This window comes from Sorghum bicolor, chromosome 7 (genome assembly GCF_000003195.3).
Source record: "Sorghum bicolor cultivar BTx623 chromosome 7, Sorghum_bicolor_NCBIv3, whole genome shotgun sequence".
In the NCBI taxonomy this organism is placed as follows: Eukaryota; Viridiplantae; Streptophyta; class Magnoliopsida; order Poales; family Poaceae; genus Sorghum; species Sorghum bicolor.
Genome location: NC_012876.2, coordinates 53,449,479 through 53,475,192, shown reverse-complemented (window position 1 = coordinate 53,475,192; position 25,714 = coordinate 53,449,479). Strand labels below are relative to the sequence as shown.

Here is a 25,714-nt window from a genome sequence, read left to right as displayed (position 1 = left end):
TATTAGAATATGGCTTCTGTGTGTCGTGAAACTATCTCATAGTTTCTAAGGTGAGACTCCCTTGTGACTTGTGAGGGTTTGAGCCAACCATTCAACTCACAACAAACCAGCCAACGTTACTTTCTGTCACAGCTTATCACCTTTACTGAGTTTAGACACATCTGATGACGAGACGAAGACTAGAATGAGATGGTAATTTAATATGATTTTGTGCTTAAGTCGAAGCTCAACAATGCTAACAATCCCCACACAGCACACAAATCATTATCGGCCCAGAAATTACTCAGTTATTCTGTGTTTAATAATGCCAATTTCACTCGGGAAAAAACAAACACCTGTTAGTTTGGTCGAACCGGGTAAAAATGCTTACATGGTTGAACAGGATATAAACGGTGCGACACACTGGTTGATAAAATACATTGGTTAATGGTTACTGCGTCAAATAAGATTGTATCGCCTGCAAAATGAGGCAGCAATTCCATTTACAGCCAGCAAACTTTACTACTATAACAACCCGGTGGGTCAACAGAATGGGAAAACAAAAGGTATAGACTTGACCTACTTCTATTGGATCACAAACATATCAACCATGCCTATGACTAACATAAATGAACGATCTTTCTTAGAATACATGTCTTTTTTTGTTTATCAGGAGTAACACCAAGATACAAATCTGAACTCAGACGGAGATGGCTAATGGTACAATTGTACACATGACTACCATTGAGTCAGCAATTTCCAAGAACGTCACATATGATTGCAGTAAGACCATACATAGTTGACATGGAATGAGTTCGACATGGATGGAAAGCAGTGCATCCATTGATGAGACCTTCTGACCTTTAAGGTATACAGAGTTGGTAGCAGTATATTTTCACTACTCAGCCATGAGCCACCAATGTGTATTAACCAGTGGCTTCCTCATGATCCGGTTTGCTGTCTGCATCACTTCTTATAAGTGTGCTGCCTTATTAGAGAGCCAGTTCAAGTTTCGAGTTCACATTGCCTTCCTCAAGACAAGCTAGGAAACAACCTATTCAATTCATAAAGTCGTGTCCTCCAGGCTTGCTTCATACATGCATTAATCTTGGGAAGAAGGAAATGAAGCAACCTCAAGAGGACAAAGGAGCTAGCCAATGCAAGACATGTATCTTGATGAAGTAACCGGTCTGGTGATCTTGCCCATGATAACAGAGAATCCTCCTTTTCAGTCTTTTTGTCGTGATCAATTATAGTAACTGTATCCTCCATTCTCTCCAGGGATGTGGCGTCCAATGACACAGGATTCAGGCCTTCAGAATTCCAAAAGGAAGGTGAAATCTAGGAAAACTTTATGGAAAGGTAATTAAACGCTAGATAGTTCAAGCTGTGTGGTGTGAATCCTACTAAAATACCACCATATCTACAGTTCTAGGATAAATGCATGCTAAATCTGCAGTGCATGTCATCTGAATGGTTAAGGTGCAGCAGGAAATACTCAGTCCTTTGTTAAACTTAGTAAATTTCAGTAAATAACGAGACGTAGTAGCAACACTTTCATAAAATTCTGAACTTTGAGCAATAATACCTGTAACATCTTTATAGAACACAGCGAGGGAATTCATGGCCCGAGATCCATGATAACGCACACGCACTGTAGAGTTAAGAAGGAAAATTGTCGGGAATGCACGAACCCCATACCTTGACAATACTCTGCAATTCAGATATTGAAGTTGAGTGGCATGCTAAGTATAGTAAAATCTAGCTGCAGTGTTTATCTCTTTTAGAAAGACGCACCTTGGTTTGATATTAGATTCTTCAAAAGAAAAATGAGCAATTGTTGGGAAAAAGGATGACAGCTTTTGAAAATCTGTCCAGAAAATTTTAGAAAAAGGACACCACGAAGCATAAAAAAGAATAGCGACAAAATCTTCCCTGTTCTGCAGCACAAGTGCTACTGCCTTTTGCAGCGCCCCATCATCCCCCTGATACATAAAAACGAAGGGTGAAGTAACAGACACAAAGAGTAGTCATTCAAGATTTGAGAACAAAATCAAAGTCCAAGAAGCATGACTAGTTGTGTAGTTTGGCCAGTCAACTTTTGTATATAAATCTGAATGTAGTACAAGAAACAAAGGGGGAATATTTTCAATTTACTGCCAAGGACTTGGTAAAAAGTGGAAGCCTACCTAATTTATATTGGTGCCCTCCAAAAAGTTGAGTACGCTCTTCTATGCAGCAGATAATCAAAACGAGTGGTTGAGAAAATTCAATCTGTGTTATTTAATTTAACTTTTCATGACAGGTAGCAATTGGGAGACATTCGACGGAGAAAAAAAAAACGTGCACTTAATTAATGGGCATATTTATCGTGATGGTGTGTGCATACAAAATAAAAGGGATTCCATGTTCAGACTAGCTTTTGGGTGTATATGTCATACAGAAATGGAAGTCAAACCCCGAAGGTGGTACAAAATAGATAAAGAAATGCTACTCATTTTAAACCTAGGAATACATCTACTACAATCAGTCCAGGCCTCCAGGGTGACCAGCACAGTTCCAACATAAGAGTTCAGCTGAACTGGAATGAACTAGAAGATCATGGATAGTTGTCAGGCAGCTATAACTCATCTCCAGTGTCATGGAATTACTTGCTACTAGCATCACAGGCATCACTACCCAAGATATTCAGCAGAATTTCCGGGGAGGCAGTTGCAGAGACACCAGATGCTTAAGCTTTGAAGCCAACTGATTCTAGTTTTTTTTTTTCAGTCCAACAGTCAGGAACGCTGCCATGGACACTGAGTTCAATCAGTTTTGGGGCATCACGCTGAAACTACTGAACATCATCTTAGAAAGACAGACAAAGAACTATTTGTAATTGTAATTTGTAAAGCTGCAATATATGAAGAATTCATCGTGGGCGAAGCTTAGACCGAGCATTAGCATGGGATTCACGGCTTCAGGAGTCAATCAATCACAAAGGTAAGGTGGATAGAATAGAAGCAAAACGACACTAAATATTTAAATCCCTCAGCTCCGAACGGCAACCTGGCAGCGCAAACAACGGGACGCCAGCCAAATTTTCTGCAAGAGTGATGAACGACAAAGCGAAACCCACCCACCTCGACGACGCCGGCGCGGTGGCCCCGGAGCCCCAGGGCGTCCACCGTCCGACAGGAGGTGGACGCGTGCCGCAGGATGACGGCGGCGGCGGGCGGCGGCGCGCAGACCGAGACCGGCGCCCCCTCGCCCGCGGCGGCGAGGAGTGGGAGGAGGAGGAGCGCCGCGGCCGACGACATGGCCGCGCCCGCCGCCGGAGGAAACCCTAGCAGATCGCGATCCCGCATGGCGCGAGACGTCGCGATGCCTCCTGCTGGCTCCGACTCCGACTCCGAGCGAGGAGGAGCCGGCTGGGCCGCGGGCGCGGGAGACGGGCAGAGGGGAGGAGAGAGGAGAGCCGGAAACGACGGGGAGGTAGCTCGGTCGCTTTGCTGCTGTTGGGAAGGTCGCCCCCGTTTCTCGCTGTCTTCCCCGTCTGGGTGTGGCCGTTTGTTTCTTTTCCACTCTTGCTGGCTTGCTGCTATGTTTGCCGCTCACCGGTCTCGCGGCCTCCTTCAAGGCCTTGTTTAGTTCCGAAAAATTTTGGAAAATGGACACTGTAGCACTTTCGTTTGTATTTGATAAATATTGTCCAATCATAGACTAACTAGACTCAAAAGATTCGTCTCGTCAATTTCGACCAAACTGTGCAATTAGTTTTTATTTTCGTCTATATTTAATACTCCATGCATGCGTCTAAAGATTCGATGTGACGGGGAATGTGAAAAAATTTGCAAATTTTTCTGGGAAGTAAACAAGGCCTAGGCCTTGTGCAAAATATTTCGCAAAATGTGAATAGTATCAATTTCGTTTGTATTTGATAAATGTTATCCAATCATAGACTAACTAGGCTCAAAAGATTCGTCTCGTCAATTCTGACCAAACTGTGTAATTAGTTTTTATTTTCGTCTATATTTAATACTTCATGCATACGTTTAAAGATTCGATGTGATGAGGAATCTGAAAAAATTTGGTAAATTTTTTTGGAACTAAACAAGACCATATAGTTCCGAAAAAAATTCGGATTTCGCTGCTATAGCACTTTCATTTTTATTTGACAAATATTGTCCAATCATGAACTAACTAGGATCAAAAGATTCGTCTCACGATTTACAGACAAACTGTGTAATTAGTTTTTGTTTTCGTCTATATTTAATGCTTCATGCATGTGCCGCAAGATTCGATGTGATGGGGAATCTTAAAAACTTTTTGGATTTCGGAGTGAACTAAACAAGACCTTGGTAGGACTAGGAGGAGAAATCAATCAAATGGAGGACAGTGGACAGTTGATCAAAATCAAAGAGCTCGAGCTTGAGGACAAATCAAATGGTAGGACTAGGAGCTTGATGTAATTCTAAGTATGGATTAAGTCAAACCTTATTAAGCTTGAATAAATTTATAAAACATATTTTTCACAATTTATTAATTTAAATAAATATTCCATAAAAATATATTTTATTATTAAGCTAGGGATAGATCTAGTTGTGTGGTGGGAGAGACTTAGGGAAAGCTTGGTGAATGACTAGGAGGTGTCACAACTCAATGTGTCTACAATGTCTGATTCATCACTATACTTATGACGTGTGTCATAGATGTTTAGAATTGTATTTTTTTATATAGAGAGAGTATATTTAATTACGATCATCAAAATCAATCATAAGTTTCAGTGTAGACACTTATCTTTTGGCACAACTTAAAACACACAGAGGAAGAGCTAAAAAAGGGCCAACTAATCACAACCAACTTGGCCCAAGGACCGCATACCCTGTCAACCTACTAATAAAAAGAAAAAAAAGTCTACATTAGCTCCTTCAACTTTTTTTTGAAAGTCTACTCTTTCTCTCTTAACTCTAAAACCAGGTAAACTACCTCCTTGAATTTTTAAAACTGTTCGGGTTACCTCCCTAACCAGTTATAAGAGGTTTTCAAATGTGGTTTTGTCTTTGTCTTTTTTATTTATTTCGGTTGAATCTTAAAAATCATAGTAGATCACCAAAAAATCATAATAATGAAAAATTCAAATACATTAGATTTTCTATTTTATTCATTATATAGATTTACTTATATGAAGTCCAATAAAATTGGATTTTTATTTTATGATTTTTCTCTGATTTATTATGATTTTTTAAATATTCAGTCAAAATAAATAAAAAACATAAAAATACAACACTGCCTTTGAAAACCGTTTAAAACTGGTCAGAGAGGTAAAGCAAATGGTTTTAATAGTTCAGCAGGTGGTTTACCCGATTTTAAAATTTAAAGAGGAAAAACATATTTTTACAGAAATTGAGGAGTCGACGTGGACTTTTTCCCTAATGAATGAAAATAAGAAAACGGCCCATTGGTCTCTCTCATATTGGGCCACGGCCCAAGACTTCCGCCGTAGGTCTCCTTCGTTTGCCCTTCCGCGTGACGGCTCCTCCCGCCTCCGCCGCGCCTGACGAGCGCAGTGTCCTCCCGCGTTAGTCTGATTGTCTCCCTCGCCGACTCTCGCGAACGGCGAGATGGGGATGCGAGATAAGAAGTGGAACCAGAAGCTGGTGCTCGCGCGCCGGCGAGGGCAAGTACTTCCTGGTGCGTGGCTAGCTCTCACACACTCACTCCTTGGTTTCCGTGGGATGGGAGAAATAAGCTCCAGTTTTTTTGGCTAATCCTTTGGTGTTGCTGTGGCGTCTTGCCCTTGGTGCAGCCGCTGGAAGGAGGCCCCGGGAAGAAGCTGCGGAAGGTGTAGCACCCTGAAGAGCCCGAGAACACCGCGAAAGTCGTCTACATCGGGCATATCCCCCACGGCTTCTACGAGGACGAGAAGCAAGGTAACGTCGATCCGTGCTACTTTGATCCAGAACATACAAATACGAAAATAACACCGGCTGCATGGCACTGTTCTGCCACGTGGCCGCCTCTGGTAGGCCATGCATAGCACCGTTTATGGTGATGATGTCAGCATTTCTTTTTAAATTTACGAATTTGATATATTTTTATTCGTAGCGCCAAATATATCAAATAATATATCAATTTTAATCGTCTCGTCGAGCTCTTTCTAATGGTGTACTCCGTTTTGTTGTTTGAGATAGTTTTATTTAAACATTTTGTACAGGTTGATATCATCATAAAACATCTATAAATCAATTTTCATAATTTTTCAATATTTATTTTAGCCTACAAAAAATCATAAAAGTTGCATTATTAATTAAAAGAGATAATTTTAAAACAAGCAAAAATTATTCATTTTCTAGGTTTCATATTTTTCCTAGGCAGAGTACATCATGAAGAGGCTACACAAAACATTTCATGAATTTAGCATTTCACTAATAATTAGTTATGAAATAAACAAATATTTGTTGACGCGTTGACACAAAATATTTCATGAATTTAGCATTTCACTAATAATTAGTTATGAAATAAACAAATATTTGTTGACGCGTTGAAAGAGCCTTTACACGTTCATGAACCAAAGTGGCAAAGTGGCACAGGCGGACAAGTTCAGGGGTCACATTTTCGGGTTTGCAAGTTCATGGACCAAAGTGGCACAAGCTGACAAGTTAAAGGGCCGCCAGTGTATTTTACTCTTTAGTATTGCACATGCCATGATTTCTATGCTATTTTCTTTGGAGAACTTATGGTTTCATGATATTTTTCAGACAGGGAAATCCAAGCACTATGGATTCATTGAGTTTGAGAGTCCTGTTGTAAGAACTTTATTTCAGATCTCATTGCAGCAAATTTATGCTATTAGCTGGTTGCTTACAATTTTGATCACATGCTTTGGTGTAACAGGTGTCAAAGATTGTAGCTGATGAGATGAATAACTATCTCTTGTTTGAGCACACCTTGCAAGTTTCGCTTGTTCTGCCAGAGAAAGTTCATCCTAAATTGTAAGCTTCTCTAAGTGCCTATTAGATTTGACTACCTTATTCTGTTTGTTTTTGTGCTTATCTTTGTAATAGAAGAGAAGTAGAATTGATTTTCCATGTAGTCTGGGTTTTAATTACTCAGATAAGCTTGTGGTGTGTGAAGACATGGGCAGAAATGCACCTGATCTGACATTGGTTATGGGAAAGTGACTTTTAACTTTTCAGAAAGAACATATGTCTGTTGAAAGTAAAACTTAACATAGACTTCTTAGACAAATACTAAAACATATAGTTGGTTGAAATGATCATGATCAGTGTTAATAGGTTTTAGTTAACTTAAGAAAAATATGGCTGAAGTTTCTTACACTTTGCAGGTATGACTTTGTGCCCCAATCAACTAGGTGCCTGAGTTGTAAGTTGTGGTTATGTATTTGCATTGGATGGGTGTATATGTTTGGTTCGGATGATGGAACTGCAACTTCAAATAAAAGACCAGAACTTGGGGCCATAAAGTTTTAGATGAGGACATAATCTGACATTTTAAGAAACAGTGTTCTTGTATCCTTGTTCTTTTTATGTGCTTGCTTGATATGGAACTTAGCACTTCAGCAGTAGTCTGTAGTTGCATATCTATTTATACTTTATCGATGTACTTCCTCTGATCACAAATATAAGTCCATCCAGGTTTGTCGTGAGTTAATTTTTTTAATATGCAACTCTCAATATCTAAAATTTTATATACTTAGTACTCGATTTGCATTACCATATTCATTATGAAAATACTTTGCATTTAATAAGACAATACTCCATCCATCCTATCGGAGTCATCTTAAGCTAGGGACTATTATTTTCACCTTTTCCCAAGCACATGCAGCTCCTCTCACTGGTCTAATTAATTCAACCATCTGCATGCAGCTCCTTTCACTAGCCGAATTAATTTCTCCTTGGTCACTGCGCACGACCCTAAAAGGACTCCGATAAATGGATGGAGGGAGTATATTTTTAAGATATTGCTAATCAAAGTGTCATATTGGATTGGAGACCCTGTTGGCTGTTGTTGTCCTAAACTTAATGGACTTATATTTGTGATCTGAGAAAGTAGCTCAGAGTTGTGCATGTTGTCTGTTTCTTGGTTTTTGATTGATTGAAATTCTTCTGACTTGCAATTTCCATGCCTTATCAATTCTGTTCAGATGGAAAGGGGTGCGACATGGATTTATACCTATTGATCGAGTAGCAATTGAACAGATGAGACACAACAAGGTAATTTAGTGCTAAGTGCTAACTACAATTGTAGCTTAATATGTGTGTTGTACTCACTATTATATTGTCACCAGGATAAGACTGTAGAAGAGCACAAATAGATGGTTGAAGGAATTGTAAAGCAGGATGAAAAGCGTCGCAAAAGAATCAAGGCAGCTGGTATTGACTACGAGTGTCCAGCTCTTGTAAGTAAACCTTGTGTTGCTGCTTTCAGTTTATTTAATGTCATCTCTTGATCACATATACAAATGCAGCGATATGAGCTGCTTGCTGCAGCAGTGCCAGGCACTGTATAAATGGAGCAGCCGCTGCTGCAGAAGTGCAGCCAGTCAGGGCTAAAATTGATGCCTTTGTGCTTTGAATAATGTGAAGACCAGTGATAAGCAATGTTTATTTTAGTGTGTTGCTACTCACTTGACAATTAACATAGTAATTAAAGGCCTGTTGGAAGTGAAGGCTTGGTCTAGGAAATTTTAGTATTTAGTTCAATTTATACTAAATCCCTGGGATTTGGATCTCAAAACTACCTTTCCAAACAGGACCTGTAGTCCTTACAAGTTACAGCCTTGATAACGGTTAGGATTACTTTTGTACAAGCTTGTTTTAGTTGTACATATCATAACAATGCTATTATCTGCCATTTGTTATTCTTTGCCAATTGAAGATATGGGTTTGTAGGTTCTAGTTTTCCTTGGACTTTGAAATACTATGTAAGAAAGGTAGTTAAGGAAAATTGTTCTAGTAAACTAGGAGAATATGGTAGATACAAATTTATTATGCTAATGGAATTATGTGTTCTTGTGAATTGTTGCTTTTCACTCATGAAACAGGGTCTTAGTAGTAGTAGGTTGGCTGTTATTAGCAACAGTAGCACTTTTTAGAATGACTTGATGGCATTGTAATCTTATAATGTATCTCTTCCCTTGACAAGATGAACTGTGACTATGGAACCCACTGGTTTGGAGTTCTGAATGTGCGTGACTTGGGGATAGAAATCTTAAGTCTTAAATTCCAAAACAAGGCACGTGAAAGTGCTTTGCCATCACATTATTATTTGTCATCTGTCCAACATTATAATGTTTGTTGCCATAGATGTTTCAATTTTCTCATATAAATTGCAAATAGATAATAGGATTACCGGTCCAGTTTTCATGTTTGTCTATTTTCAGTACTCCTCTTCGAGATCGGAGAATATAGCCTATTTTTCATTAAGCAGAGTGAATTACAAGTCAGCTATGAGAGAACCCTCATAGCGCAGATTACACACCACTAAGATAGTTGTGCATAAGCTGGAATAAACATAAGAGCGATAACAGATACAAAGAGAGAGCAACTTCCCTCAACATCCTAGACCTGCCCCTGTGCCTGCGGTAGAAGAACACAATGGATTCCTGCGCCAAAGATCAAGCCATGGTGGCAAAGCATCCACCCACGAGTCGGGTAACCATGGTGGCAAAGCATCCGCCTACGAACCGGGCCGACACATTCTCAGTAGCAAAGCATCTACCATAGAGGGGCCACACAGCCAAACAACTGATAGCGTCAAAGCATCCGCCAACTAACCGGGCCAACACACTCTCGATAGCAAAGCATCTACCACAGAGGGGGCCAAACGACCAAACAACCAAAAGCAGCAAAGCATCCGTTAGACCGAAAGTGATAGCAGCAAAACATCCGCTAGCAACAACAATGACGGGAATCATGCGTCAATGAAGAAAGCGCTTAGCGGCAAAGCATCCGCTAGCAACGACACCGGCGAGGTCAAGTGTAGCAGGACAAGCCATTGTGGTAGAACATAAACACACAGACACAACAGAGGACTTCTCTAGGAGCTCGCCGCACGGCAGTAACCACCGACATCGCGACAAACGACGGGCCAAAGAGATCCAGCAGCGATGCCTTCAGGAAGGAGGTGATGCCCAAGGCATGGCCCTGGACGCCATCGTCACTGGCCGCGATGCCTTCAGGAAGGAGGTGATGCCCAAGGCATGGCCCTGGACGCCATCGTCACTGGCCTTAGAAGCATCTAAGGCTGAGCTTTCGCCCGGAATCCGGTAATGGCGCGGAAGTAGAGGAGCACCGCCGCACAAGCCCTGATCTGGCTGGAGGGCCGCTAGCTCCAGCCCCGCCACAGACCTGCTAGCCACATCACCATCGAAGGGGAGCACGGGCAGGGACAACAGTGCCACCCCCTACCTTATCCTCGCGAGCTGCGTCCTCGAAGATAGAGAGGCCAGCCCTGAGGCCACGAGTGGAAAGCTGTGGAGGGGCACAACGACTAGCAGCGCCCATACCCGACTGTAGCCATGGGGCGACCCACAACAGCGGCGAAGGGGAGCGGCGGCCAGCGGCGCGACACAGCGGCCAGCAGCACCCAAGGGGCCGCAGCGAATGCGGCTGCCACCTAGGCATGCTGAGCACTACAGGCGCCGGATCCGAAGCAGCAGGCGCCGGATCTACACATGGGGGACGCGGATCCGGGTTGCCGGCCGACGAGCCTGAAAGAGCATCTAGGCCCCTAGCGATTTCGGTGATTAATGACAGTGTTGATTACTATGACTAACGTGTGTTTTGCAGAGGCAAAGTCATAGGTAAGGTCATGGTAATAGGTACTCGATGGACAGGGACGTACATGCCTACTTAATAGTGGAAATCATTTTTGGTTTTTAAAGGATGGATGGACATCGTCAACACTAGACTAGGTCTAAGTGCCATATGGTGAAGAAGGGCACTTAGAGCAGTTTAGGACTTTGTTTTCCTTTGACCATACTATTAAGAGGGGCTTTGATCTAGTAGCTTGACTTAGACAAGGCTTTAGATTTAGGTGTGGTGCACACTTGGTAAACCTAGCACTAGACAGCTCAGAGATAGTCCTTAGATTGAGAGGAACCAACTTCGTTTTGGAGCGATCGCGTTTCGACGAAGTTAGGGTGCCCAAGGGGGCACCGGACGCTGCACCGGACGCTCTGTGAGTGCGTCTGGTGAGGTCCTTAGCCGTTGGAATAGTGTAGTGCTTAGGGTTAAGCATCGGACGCTGGCACCGGACTCACCGGGCAGCGTCCGGTCCCACACCCAGGGAGGTTGCAAACTTCCCCTGAGCATCGGATGCTAGCACCGGACGCACCGGGTAGCGTCCGGTCCCATGCGCAGGGAGTATGTAAAACTCCCCGGAGCACCGGACGATGCCACCGGACGCTGAGAGTTAGCGTCCGGTGACCTGTCAGACGCAGGTACAGTTAGCCGTTATGGAGCACCGGACGCTCGGTGCAGAGCGTCCGGTGCAACATAAAGAGCGTCCGGTGACGCCGTTTTCAGTGAAAAACAGTTGGCTGACCTTTGGACTTCGTGGGGTGTATTTATACTCCTCCACCTCGTCCATGAGAGCTCTCTTGCCCATTTGAACATCTGAGAAACTTGTTATGGAGCAAGAGAGTAGCAAGAGCCTAGAGAGGATTGAGATTTGAGTGATTTCTTGAGAGAATCCTTCTCTAGTGAGTTCCAAGAGTCAAGTGTGCATCCACCACTCTCTAGAGCCTTGTTTGGGTCAAGTGAGAGTTCTTTGCTTGTTACTCTTGGTGATCGCCATCACCTAGACGGTTTGGTGGTGATTGGAGGCACGAAGACCGCCCGGAGTTCTTGTGGGTGGCTCGTGTCAAGCTTGTGAGCGGTTGTGGGCGATTCACCGCGACGGAGTGTCGAAGAATCAGCCCGTAGAGAGCACTTGGTCCTTGCGCGGACCAAGGGGGAGCAAGACCCTTGCGCGGGTGCTCCAACGAGGACTAGTGGAGAGTGGCGACTCTCCGATACCTCGACAAAACATCGCCGAGCACTTTCTTCCACTACTCCTTTACATTCTAGCATTTACTTTGTGCTTTTACATTCTTAGAATTGCCTTGCTAGAATAGGATTGGAACTAGGTTGCAAAACTTTTATCCGGTAGCTCTCTAGGTCACACTAGGCACAAGGGGTTGAATTGGAGCTTATAGGTTGCTTAAATTTTTAGAGAAGCCCAATTCACCCCCCCTCTTGGGCATATTGATCCTTTCAATTGGTATCAGAGCCTAGTGCTCATTATTTAGGCTTCACCGCCTAGAGAAAAGATGTCTAACGGGGATGAACCGCCACCCATGTTCGATGGGGATGACTTCCCGTATTGGAAAATGAGGCATGTGATGTAAAGTGCCTAAAAGCTGCGACCGAAGGGTTTACCCCTCCGGAAAAAGACACCGCTCTTACTCCACAAGAGCAAGAAAACGAGAAGTGGAATGCGAAGGCCAAAAACCACATTTTTAGAGGTCTTTGCAAAGAGGTGTTCAACCGCGTTCGGAGCCACAAAACCGCCAATGCCCTTTGGAAGGAACTTTGTGCGCTTCATGAGGGATCAAAGAGTGAACGCGAGGAACGCTATCACTTAGTGATGAACAAGCTTAATACATTTGAGATGCTTCCAAAAGAAAATGCTAATGAAATGTATTCTCGCTTGAATGTTATTATAGAGGAGCTTAATGGACTTGGACTCACTCAAATGAGTGTGGCGGATGTAGCAAGGAAGATACTATGTGTGCTTCCCATTGAGAAATATGGGCACATAGTAACGGTGCTTCATCAAGGCGATCTCTCCACCGCTACACCAACCGCCATATTGGGGAAGATCAATGCTCATGAGATGTACATGCACATGAACCCCCAAGATGGCTCCTCATCGGCCAAGAAGGAAAAGAAGGACTTGGCCCTCAAAGCTTCTCACAAGGGCAAGGCAAAGAAGATAGAAGTTGAGTCATCAACTTAAAGTGATGATGATGCATCTATTGCCCTCATGGTGAGAAGAACCACAAAGATGTTGAAGAAGCTCAACAAGAATGGAGTCAACTTTGACTCCAAGAAGAAGAAGTTCTTCACAAGTAGCAAGAGAAAGCCCATCTCCGAGATGGATTGCTACAATTGTGGCGAGCTTGGCCATCTTGCTCATCAATGTCCAAAGCCCAAGAAGGACAAATACAAGAAGAAGAACAAAGAGCAAGATGATTCAAGTGATGATGAGAAGAATGACAAGAAGCAATACAAGAAGAAAGGTGGCAAGAAGAATGAGCACTACAAGAAGAAGAATGGCAAGGCCTACATTGTTGGTGATTGGCTCACCGACATCGAGAGCTCAAGTGGTGACTCCTTCGGCAATGAGAGTGATGATGAGAAGGTTGCCGCCATTGCCATTGATGCTTCATCACCATCATCTTCACCACCATCTACATCCTCTACACATCTATGCCTCATGGCTAAGGGTGACCGGAAGGTACAAAGTGAGGATGAGAGTAGTGAAAGTGATAGTGAATACGAATCACCTTCCTATGATGAACTTGTAAAATTGCTCAACAAGTACACTAAAGTCATAAGAAAGTCTAGAAGTGAAAATGAAAAACTTGAACTTGAAAATGAAACACTTCTAGCAAAGCTTAAGTCTAGTGATGAGCTTAGAGACCAAAATGAGATCATGACCACTAAGCTCAAGGAGCTCAAACTCTCACTAAAAGAGCTCAAAGAAAAACATGATAAACTTGAGAGTGTTCATGATGATCTTATCACTAGATATAGAGCAATGAAAGAAGAGCTAACAACTCTAAAAGCAAACTATGACAACCTTGAGATTGCTTATGAACTTGCAATTGATGAAACACATGTTGCTACTAACAATGTTGCTAAGCTTGATGTAGCCACATCTTGTGATGACTTACTTGTGGAGAGCACAAGCAAATGTGTTGATTGCAAGGGCAAGAAAGTGGTAGTGGCCGAGATCTATGAGGACACCATCAAGCTCAAGGATGAAATTGTCATGCTCAAGAAAGAGTTGCAAGAACAAGCCAAGCACAAGACCATTGTGATTGAGTCACTTGATCAAGACAAGAAGCTTGCATATGAGAACAAGTTACTCAAGGAAGAAAATCAATATCTCAAGCTTGGTTTGATGTATGACAAGCAAGAAGAAGATGAGACATTCATCTTGGATGAGTTAGCTAGCAACAATGACCCAATCATCAAGAAGCTAACTCAAGAGAACAACAAGCTCAAGAAAGAGAAGGAACATCTAACCATGGGGTTAGCAAAGTTCACAAAAGGAAAAGACCTTCAAAGTGAGCTTTTCATGAACACCGTCATGAAGATGGATAAGAGTGGAATTGGCTACAAGGCTCATCAAACAAAGCTCATCAAGTCACTAGCCACTCATGACCAACCAAGCAAGCCGAAGCCAAAGAGATGTTTCGAGTGTGGTCAAGAAGGACACTTTTCTCATGAGTGTAAGGCACCACTACCACCACCCTTGCCCAAGCATGCAAGACCATTTGCCTTCAATGCTCACTACATTGTACGGAAAGACAAGAGTGGCAAGGTCAAGGTTAGCTTCATGGGGCCACCCAACAAGCAAAGGCCAAAGAAAATTTGGGTGCCAAAGCAACTAGTAGAGAAGGTCAAGGGCCCTAAGCAAATGTGGGTCCCTAAATCTCAAGCTTGATCTCTTGTGTGTAGGTGAACTACAAGACCGGTGGATCACATTGGGTAATTGATAGTGGTTGCACTCAACATATGACCGGAGATCCCCGGATGTTCACCTCTCTTGATGAAGATGTTGACAACCAAGAGAAGATCACATTTGGTGATAATTCAAAAGGCAAGGTCAAGGGACTAGAAAAGGTTGCTATATCAAATGACAACTCCATCACCAATGTGCTCTATGTGCAATCATTGAGTTTCAACTTGCTCTCGGTTGGACAACTTTGTGATCTTAGATTAGAATGCCTATTCAAGAAGAAGGAAGTGATTGTGACCAAGGAAGATGACAATGAAGTGATATTCAAAGGTTTCCGACACAACAACTTATATGTAGTTGATTTCTCATCCGATGAAGTTGATGTCAAGACTTGCTTATTCACCAAGACTTCACTTGAGTGGTTGTGGCATAGAAGGTTAGCACATGTTGGAATGGGCACACTCAAGAAGTTGATGAAGAAAGAATTTATTAGAGGCTTGAAGGATGTGACATTTGAAAAGGACAAGCTTTGTAGTGCATGTCAAGCCGGCAAGCAAGTTGCAAACACTCGTCCAACCAAGGCCTATCTCTCTACTTCAAGAGTGCTTGAGCTACTTCACATGGATTTATTTGGACCAACCACATATGCTAGTCTTGGAGGCAACAAATATTGCTTGGTCATAGTGGATGATTTCTCCCGGTACACTTGGACATTCTTCTTGCAAGACAAGGCCGAAGTTGCATCAATATTCAAGAAGTTCGCAAAGAATGCCCAAAATCAATTTGATGTCAAGATCAAGAAGATTAGAAGTGCCAATGACAAAGAGTTTGAAAACACCAACATTGAAGAGTATTGTGATGAAGTGGGAATCAAGCATGAGTTCTCCTCAACATACACACCACAACAAAATGGGGTTGTAGAAAGAAAGAACCGGACATTGATCACCTTGGCAAGAACAATGTTAGATGAATACAACACTTCAGAGAAAATGTGGGCCGAGGCAATCAACACCGCATGCTATGCTTCAAACCGGCTCTTTTCTCACAAGTTCCTAGAGAAGACACCATATGAGTTGCTCAATGGGAAGAAGCCCGATGTCTCATTCTTTAGAGTGTTTGGGTGCAAATGCTACATCTATAAGAAGCGCCAACACTTGGGAAAGTTTCAAAGAAGATGTGACATTGGCTACTTGGTTGGCTATTCATCAAAGTCCAAGGCATATAGAGTCTTTAACCATGCCACAAACATGGTTGAAGAAACATTTGATGTTGAATTTGATGAAACTAATGGCTCCCAAGAAGCAAGTGATAATCTTGATCATGTAGGTGGTGAACCATTGAGGGATGCCATGAAGAACATGCCGGTGGGAGACATCAAGCCAAAAGAAGATGATGATGATGTGCAAGTTATTGAGCCACCATCCACGTCACGTGTACCACAAGATGAAGACAAGAATGTGAGAGATGCTCATGAAGACACTCAAGTCACTCATGAGCAAGCGGTGGCACAAGCACAAGATGTTGATGCTCCCCAACCAACCCCTCAAGTGGCGCCAAGAAGAACATCACATCTCCTCCAAGATCACTCTCAAGATCTCATCATCGGGAGTCCATCACGTGGTGTAACTACTCGTTCTAGACATGCTTTTGTGTCTCTTGAAGATGAACCAAAGACTATAGAGGAAGCTCTTCGTGATGCGGATTGGATCATGGCCATGCAAGAGGAGTTGAACAACTTCTCTCGCAACCAAGTATGGACACTTGAAGAGCGACCCAAAGATGCAAGAGGGATTGGAATAAAGTGGGTCTTCCGGAACAAGAAGGATGATCAAGGCAAAGTGGTGCGCAACAAGGCAAGACTCATGGCAAAAGGCTTCTCACAAGTGGAAGGTCTTGACTTCGGTGAAACCTTTGCACCGGTGGCAAGACTTGAAGCAATCCGTATCCTACTTGCATATGCATCTAGTCATGATATCATGTTATTTCAAATGGATGTGAAAAGTGCTTTTTTGAATGGCTATATTAATGAGCTTGTCTATGTTGAGCAACACCCCGGTTTTGAAGACCCTAGGTGCCCCAAGCATGTCTACCGGTTGTCCAAGGCTCTCTATGGTCTCAAGCAAGCTCCTAGAGCTTGGTATGAGAGGCTTAGGGACTTCCTCATTGAGAAGGGCTTCAAGATTGGGAAAGTTGACACAACACTCTTCACCAAGAAAATAAATGGGGAAATCTTCATTTGCCAAGTTTATGTTGATGATATTATTTTTGGCTCTACTAATGAAGAATTTTGCAAGGAATTTGGTGATTTGATGTCCAAGGAGTTTGAGATGTCCATGATTGGCGAGCTATCCTTCTTCCTAGGATTTCAAGTCAAGCAAATAAAGGAAGGAGTCTTCATCTCTCAAGAGAAGTACACACAAGATCTTCTCAAGAGGTTCAAGATGACGGATTGCAAGCCAATCAAGACTCCCATGGCATCAAATGGGCATCTCGACTTGGATGAGGGAGGTAACCCAATCGACAAGACTCTATCGCTCTATGATAGGAAGTCTACTCTACCTCACCGCATCTAGGCCCGATATAATATTTAGTGTGTGTATGTGTGCTAGATATCAAGCAATGCCTATGGAATCTCACTTGATTGCCGTCAAGAGAATTCTTAGGTATCTAAAATACACACCTTGCCTAGGTTTGTGGTATCCCAAAGGTGCAAGATTCCAACTTGTAGGCTATTCCGATTCGGATTATGCCGGGTGCCGGATTGATAGAAAAAGCACATCCGGAGGGTGCCACTTCCTAGGTAGATCACTTGTCTCTTGGATGTCAAAGAAACAAAATAGTGTTGCCTTGTCAACGGCCGAGGCAGAATACATTGCCGCCGGTGCTTGTTGTGCACAAATACTCTACATGAAACAAACTTTGCTAGACTATGAAGTAGTTCTAGATAAAGTACCTTTGTTGTGTGACAACGAAAGTGCCATAAAACTTGCAAACAACCCGGTTCAACACACCCGCACAAAACATATTGACATCCGCCACCACTTTCTTAGGGATCATGTTGCTAAAGGTGACATATCTCTAGAGAATGTGGGAGCAGAAAATCAATTGGCGGATATCTTCACAAAACCTCTAGATGAAGCTAGGTTTTGTATGTTGAGAAATGAACTTAATGTGCTTGATCTCTCTAACTTCACTAAAAGATAAAGTTGTGTGTTGAAACTTGTAAATAGCTTTTGCTTTGCATATCATGCATACTAAAACTAAAATTTGAACAAACCTTGTGTGTAGGACTTGTCTAACATGGTTAAGATAACCCCCTTGTGTGTGTGAAAAAGCTTAACCTTGGATCAAACTTGACAAGCATTAGTTTACTTTCAAGTATTGCATTTCACCTCATATCATATGCATGCTTGTTAGTTGACCGTTTATTTTTGGTTATTCTTTGAGCATCCGCTGTGTTCGTCCATAAATAGCGGGAGCATTCAAAGCTCATTTTGATTCAAAACCCCTAGCTTTATGGCCATATGATGCTCCTTGGTGATTTCTCGTGACTATTTTCATAAAAACTACTAAGCCTATGGCTAAATATTTGTGAAAATTTGAGGTTTTGAGAGAGGTCACTCATACCAGTTCCATTTGGTGTTTATTTGTGTGTCTTTGAAGATGGAACTTGGTTGGGTCAAAGTCGGACGTAGTGCTAAGTTGATAAAGGACTCAGAGGGGCACCGGACGATGCACCGGACGCTGTCTCCGTGCGTCCGGTGCGGTGAGTGTGCCAGACTGCACTCACCGGACGCAGGAACAGTGTCCCTGCAGTGTCCGGTGAGGTGCATCCGGTGCTCACCTGGCATGCCCTAGAGCACCGGACGCTAAAGCCAGCATCCGGTGGCCATCGTCCGGTGATATGCCGATTTGCAATCCTCTCTGCGCATGAGTCCGGTGGTCACCAGACGCGTCCGGTGCCACATAATGTGCGTTCGGTGACCCCGCGGCGGGCGCATATAACCTGTGCCCGGGGGTTGATTGCGGGCTGTTCTTTCTTTTCCGCCCGCGCAGCCGTGCCCTAGCCTCATCGTCGGATCCGCCGCCGCCGTGATTCGCATTCTCGCCCGCGACCTCGGAGCTCTTCCCCATGCCAGATCCTCTCCAAGGACTCCTCTCTTCCCTCTCCTCACGCAGGGTCTTCTCTCCTATGATGTGGTCAGGGTTTGGGTGAGTTCCTAATCTCCTGCCCTCAAGGTGTTCGATTCAATGTCTGATTGGATCTATTTGTTGTTTTTGACGACGATTCGATTCGTTCTACCCTTGTAGCACCTTGAGGAGTTGGTTCGCGTCCTCCGGCAGGATTTGATCGTGATTTATCATCCGGAACGTGTCTCGTCGCCCGATCGTACGCCGTTCACGCCCGTTCCTTATCTATTCTTGCGATCTATAGGGTCCTCTCACCTCTAGCCTTTACGTTTGCTTATATATGCCCTATCATGTCTATCTTCTGCAGCGCGTTGATCCCCTTTGTCAGTTGGCTAGTTGTCAGCAGTCAGTTCAGTCAGTTGTTCTTGCGATGGCTTGTTGCAAGAACGTTAGTGGACCGGCAGCCAGTGCTGGAGGTTCCCCGGGAGGTGATGGTGGAGGTGATCCTCCCCGTCGTCTATCAGCGGCAGAGAAGGGCAAGGGCAAGAAGTTGGCCACCAAGAAGAAGGCCAGCGACAGAGATGCAGAGGTGGCAGAGGCAGTTGCAGCAGCAGCAGAGGCAGCTGAGAGGGGTGGTCGTTCAGGTGTCCTGAGGATAGGGGCTGATCTCACGCCACGTCAGAGGCGTGCAGTTCTTGAGGCCGAGGCTCGTCATGGATCACCTCCAGGCACCATCATGATAGGAGGGCAGCGTGTCTGGATCAATGTCAGAGATCCAGGTCAGGAGGACCCGGACACAGACACAGAGGCAGAGGCCTAGGCAGAAGGTCCAGCAGAGGCACAGGAGCAGGAGCAGCCCCTCAGGAGGTCGACCCGCACTCGTACTCAGGCCACTCCTCGGACTGGTACGTAGGGCCAGTCTACCTCTGCTGCTCGTGCTACACCAGCTAGAGGCACACCAGCTCCTCATCAGGGACCAGTCAGGATACACAAGGACCTCACCCTTGTGTCAGCTAGGGAGATCTAGCAGCTGCGGTTCGTTCCGTTTCCCACCTGGTTTCCAGCTGCTAGGGATCCACGAGCCGGTGTCAGGTTTTACACAGTAGTCCAGGAGGACATCTATGAGGCACTGGTTCATTCGCAGTCTCAGTTCAGGGAGCACCGAGTTATTGACCTTGAGATTCTAGGGAACGTGGTTGGGGCAGATATCCATCAGTACTTCACTTACCTCCACGGCCTCCCCGAGTTGCTAGCTTTACCTGGTACTTACTGTGAGCAGTGGGTCAGAGAGTTCTATGCTTCAGTGTGGGTTTCTCCGGATCACAGCTATATCCACTACGCACTGGCAGGGACTGATTACAGAGTGACAGCATAGAGGGCCTGAGAGGTACTAGGGCTGCGAGCCTACTCCACTAGGATTCACCAGCTTTGCTATGGGAACTTCGAGCCGCTCCGACGTCCTCACGGTGGTGAGGTACCTCCAGTTGACTTTGTGGCTCCTTGTTTTCGTCCACCTTTTGGAGAGGGCTCCAGTCGGACAGTGGGAGACTTGACTCGCCCAGCCAGGATCCTCAACTTTGTGTTGAGGAAGACACTTTTCCCCACGACAGGCTACAGGGATGGCTTCACCAGGATACAGCAGTGGCTAGTCGCGCACCTCATCTCGAAGACTCCTTTTGACCTATGGGATCTGATAGTCTTAGAGATTGAGGACACTATCTCAGAGAGCTTCAGGGGACGGTGTTAGTTGTCGTATGCACACTGGATCACCTTGCTTATTCTTCGTGCTAGGCCGATACCCCTTCCAGCTCACCTGCAGAGAGAGTTGACAGACTCAGACACGGTCTTCCCTCACTATGACCCCAGGCAGATGTTGAGAGCACACCACGACCTCAGAGCTACTCCACCTCCTCGTGCACCACGTGGACCGGTGCCTCCACCTTCTCCTAGGGGCACTCGCAGTACAGGAGCAGTACCAGAGACCGAGGAGCAGCAGGACATAGCCATTGGGGCTTTTGCAGATGCTGAGGCTGAGGGAGAGTTTGACTTCGCTTCGGACAGCTCGGACGATGACTATCGTCCTCCAGTGTCAGACCTTCCACCGAGGGCACACGACCACGAGGCAAGAGGCTCCTCGAGTGCTTCAGACCCCGCTTTGCTTGCTATTCTAGAGGGGATGAGGGCCGATCAGTGGCGGGCAGCTGAGGAGCAGGCGAGGAGAGACAGGGACCAGGCTGCTATCAATGCAGCCGTGCAGGCTAGGCAGAATGAGCTCCAGTGACAGTTTCTGACCTTTCAGGAGCAGCAGCTTGCGTTTCAGGCCTAGCAAACAGCGATGATGGCCGCTCTTATGGCCGCCTCAGGGATTCAGATTCCGCAGATACAGCTCCTAGACACTTCGTCTATTAGGCCACCCACTCCAGCACCTCAGACTCAGAGTCAATCTCAGCAGCCCCTTCAGCTCCTCGCTCAGAGTCAGCCGTTTTCAACGTCTCAGCACCAGGTCTCCTAGGGTGCTATCTCCTCTGGCTTTGAGCAGATCCCGCAGTTTACACCTCTCCGCTCTGGATTCACTCCACAGTCAGCGACAGCGTCTCAGCTTGTGTTGGACTCGTCGACAGACCCGCACCTCAGCTTCACTTACAGTGCTCTGACTGGTGACCCCACGCCTCCAGCTCTGCAGGCTCCTGCAGCCTTTACGGCGCCAGTCACCACTACAGAGCGTCTGTCGTCGTCAGTAGCGTTGTCTGAGCAGCTAGCACCTTCTTCTACCGTACCAGAGACGTCAGCTACAGCGACTGAGTCCGTGCCCACTTCGTCAGCAGGACTCGAGTAGCCCACACAGCCAGTGACAGCTTCAGCGCCTCCAGGGAAGACCCAGACCGCTTCGCCAGCTCGTGCAGCTTCAGAGGGTCACTCCACCTCCTCCGCCTCGACGGCCGATGGTTCATCAGATGATGCAGCTCGTTTTGAGGCCGTGCCGAGGGACTCCACTGCTCCGCCTTCACCTCTGACTTCTTAGGTTTTTGGCGCTTGATGCCAAAGGGGGAGAGAGGGTTGTGAGTATGAGAGTTAGGGGGAGCTAGAGAGCTATGAGAGTTAGGGGGAGCTAGAGAGCTAGAGAGGGTCTTTATTATTGTGATATACTCTTTTGTGTGCTACTCCATCATGCATCACGTTTATCTTTATGCATTGCATTTGTGTGAGATACACTATGGTTGTGACACATGACTTGTGTTTAATTGTGATATCTCTATGTCATGTGTTTGGCTCATATTACCTTTGCTTCCGCGTTTTTACTCCGATGTACTATGAGCCTTGTGTGTTTATATCCTGTTGTATGCCTCTCACATATTTGGATGCAGGATGTTAGACTTGGTTGATATAAGCATGCCTAATCCCTTTGTTCTTATTGTATCATGCTTATTGAAACCAAGTCAATTGAAAACCTCAACTCTTTCATACTCGATGTTATTGTCATCAATCACCAAAAAGAGGGAGATTGAAAGAGCATCTAGGCTCCTAGTGATTTCGGTGATTAATGACAGTGTTGATTACTATGACTAACGTGTGTTTTGCAGAGACAAAGTCATAGGTAAGGTCATGGTAATAGGTACTCGATGGATAGGGACGTACATGCCTACTTAATAGTGGAAATCGTTTTCGGTTTCAAAGGATGGATGGACATCGTCAAGACTAGACTAGGTCTAAGTGCCATATGGTGAAGAAGGGCACTTAGAGCAGTTTAGGACTTTGTTTTCCTTTGATCGTACTATTAAGAGGGGCTTTGATCTAGTAGCTTGACTTAGACAAGGCTTTAGGTTTAGGTGTGGTGCACACTTGGTAAATCTAGCACTAGGCAGCTCAGAGATAGTCCTTAGATCGAGAGGAACCAACTTCGTTTTGGAGCGATCACGTTTCGACGAAGTTAGGGTGCCCAAGGGGGCACCGGACGCTGCACTGGACGCTCTATGAGTGCGTCCGATGAGGTCCTTAGCTGTTGGAACAGTGTAGTGCTTAGGGTTAAGCACCGGACGCTGGCACCGGACTCACCGGGCAGCGTCTGGTCCCACACCCAGGGAGGTTACAAACTTCCCCTGAGCACCGGACGCACCGGGTAGCGTCCGGTCCCATGCGCAGGGAGTATGTAAAACTCCCCGGAGCACCGGACGGTGCCACCAGACGCTGAGAGTTAGCGTCCGGTGACCTGTCAGACGTAGGTACAGTTAGCCGTTATGGAGCACCGGACGCTCGGTGCAGAGCGTCCGGTTCAACATAAAGAGCGTCCGGTGACCCCGTTTTCAGTGGAAAACGGTTGGCTGACCTTTGGACTTCGTGGGGTGTATTTATACTCCTCCACCTCGTCCATGAGAGCTCTCTTGCCCATTTGAACATCTGAGAAACTTGTTGTGGAGCAAGAGAGTAGCAAGAGCCTAGAGAGGGTTGAGATTTGAGTGATTTCTTGAGAGAATCCTTCTCTAGTGAGTTCCAAGAGTCAAGTGTGCATCCACCACTCTCTAGAGCCTTGTTTGGGTCAAGTGAGAGTTCTTTGCTTGTTACTCTTGGTGATCGCCATCACCTAGACGGTTTGGTGGTGATTGGAGACACGAAGACCGCCCGGAGTTCTTGTGGGTGGCTCGTGTCAAGCTTGTGAGCGGTTGTGGGCGAGTCACCGCGACGGAGTGTCGAAGAATCAGCCCGTAGAGAGCACTTGGTCCTTGCACGGACCAAGGGGGAGCAAGACCCTTGTGCGGGTGCTCCAACGAGGACTAGTGGAGAGTGGTGACTCTCCGATACCTCGGCAAAATATCGCCGAGCACTTTCTTCCACTACTCCTTTACATTCTGGCATTTACTTTGTGCTTTTACATTCTTAGAATTGCCTTGCTAGAATAGGATTGGAACTAGGTTGCAAAACTTTTATCCGGTAGCTCTCTAAGTCACGCTAGGCACAAGGGGTTGAATTGGAGCTTATAGGTTGCTTAAATTTTTAGAGAAGCCCAATTCACCCCCCTCTTGAGCATCTTGATCCTTTCAGAGCCCACCGGAGGAATGCCAACAAGGTCATGGAGGTGGAGGATTTGGGGAGGAAGAGAGAAGGGGGACGGAGGATGCCGTGGGCACCTGCTTCGGGCCGCCACCGCCGCACGCCCAGGAGAGCGCTCGGGGGGGTGTGCTGGTCGACCAACTCTTTGTTCTTCATCCTCCGTCCCAAATTATAAGGCATTCCAAGAATATTGGAGAGTCAAAGTATTTTAAGGTTAACCAAAATAAGAGAAAAAATTATAAAGATTTATGACATCAAATAGATATATTATGAAAATATAATTAATAAAGAACCTAATTATACTTAGTTAATATCATAAATGTCATTGTCTTATCATATAAATTTAGTCAAACTTAAAATACTTTCATTCTTCAAGATTCTTGAAATGCCTTATAATTTGAAATAGAGGGAGTATTTTCTTAGTTCACTCATCTAAAGAGCGATATGATCCCATTTTTTGGGGGTGTGATCCCATTTTTCGGTAGTTTCTTATCATTTTTTATCGGTCTGCATACCAACCTTCTTCATATTATATATTTCTTAAACAGTCTGCTGTGTTCTTGGTTGTATAGATAAGGAGCATTCAACCATCAGCGAAAAAGATCAAGTTCGATGAGGCCTACTAGTATTTTACTCTAATGGCTGTTGGATCCTTGGTAGTCGAGGTGATGGAATGGTTGAGCAATATATTTAGCTTTTGGGGAGACGGCAGAGAACTATGTACTTCAGTTTTGATTTTTCTCTAATCAGTGTTTTATATGAATGACACCGACACAGATGTTATAAGTATGAAAATGCAATGAGCAATGTGTTCTTAATTTTTTTTGAAAGGAAATGCGTTCTTAATTTGCCCTTGGAAGGTTCCATAACAATGTGTTCTTAATTCGCATGTTCCTTAGATTTGAGTCTGTTTAAATAGTGTTGCACTGCGATGAAATTCGACATGGATGGAAAATGGATCTTTCGAGGAAAATTTCATCCATGCATCCGCTTACGTCCCACCTTTAATGTCTACTACATCAAAATGGTTCAACTTTAATGATATAACTACAAATTCAGTGATTAATGGTGATTCGAACTGTAGTGTCTCTATGGTGAGATGCTAAGGCTAATCTCAATGCATGTTTCATAAAAGTGTCATGCACATTAAATATGGTGCCACATAACCAAAATTGCTGACTTGGCAGAGTCATTAAATGAAGGAGTTTCATCAGATGAGAGAGGAGTTTCATCCCCATAAAACTCATATGGCTCGATTACCTAGTTTATAATCTTGGTAACTGTGCCATGAAACTATGCATTGAGACTGGTCTAATGGTCCCTGAAGACTGGCGCACTAAGGGCACTCACAATGCAGACTCTATCATAGAGTCTAAAGTTATTTATTACCTCGAACAATGTGGATTTGGAGTCTAAATAAGACTTGGAGTCTTATTTTTTCTACCTCTTTCTTCAATAAATATGCTGCCACATCAGCAAAATATCATAAATAATATGTAATTAAGTGTCTTGGACTCTATGATAGAGTCTTGCATTGTGAGTGCCCTAATGAATGTCGAACATAAAGGTCAGTTTGAGTTTTATGGTGTTATTTTCAAGACTGTCATGTCATATAAAATAAAATGAAATTGAGATGAAACACCCATACTCAACAGAGAGTTTTATTTTATAGTTTTAAAAACATTTAATTTCAAAATTTATAGAGAGTTGGTAACTGTATCAAGAAAGTTTTATTTGGATGAAACTTATTTTTTTTCTTTTCTTCTTAAATGCACTTTCATGTCATAAAAATGTCTATATGACAACTTATTTAATGTAA

The 25,714-nt window shown here is 44.4% G+C and overlaps 1 protein-coding gene and 1 pseudogene across 1 annotated transcript; one reads left to right on the top strand and one right to left on the bottom strand.

Annotated features, from left to right (window-relative positions):
* LOC8073546 (5'-adenylylsulfate reductase-like 4) lies at window positions 407–3,577 on the bottom strand. The gene is made up of 4 exons (XM_002444279.2): window positions 3,105–3,577; window positions 1,777–1,964; window positions 1,568–1,692; window positions 407–1,292 (listed from the first exon to the last, which is right to left on the bottom strand). The coding sequence occupies exons 1-4, from the start codon at window positions 3,327–3,329 to the stop codon at window positions 1,012–1,014; spliced, it is 819 nt and encodes a 272-aa protein (XP_002444324.1). The 5' UTR covers window positions 3,330–3,577; the 3' UTR covers window positions 407–1,011.
* Window positions 5,586–24,521, top strand: LOC8073545 (annotated as a pseudogene).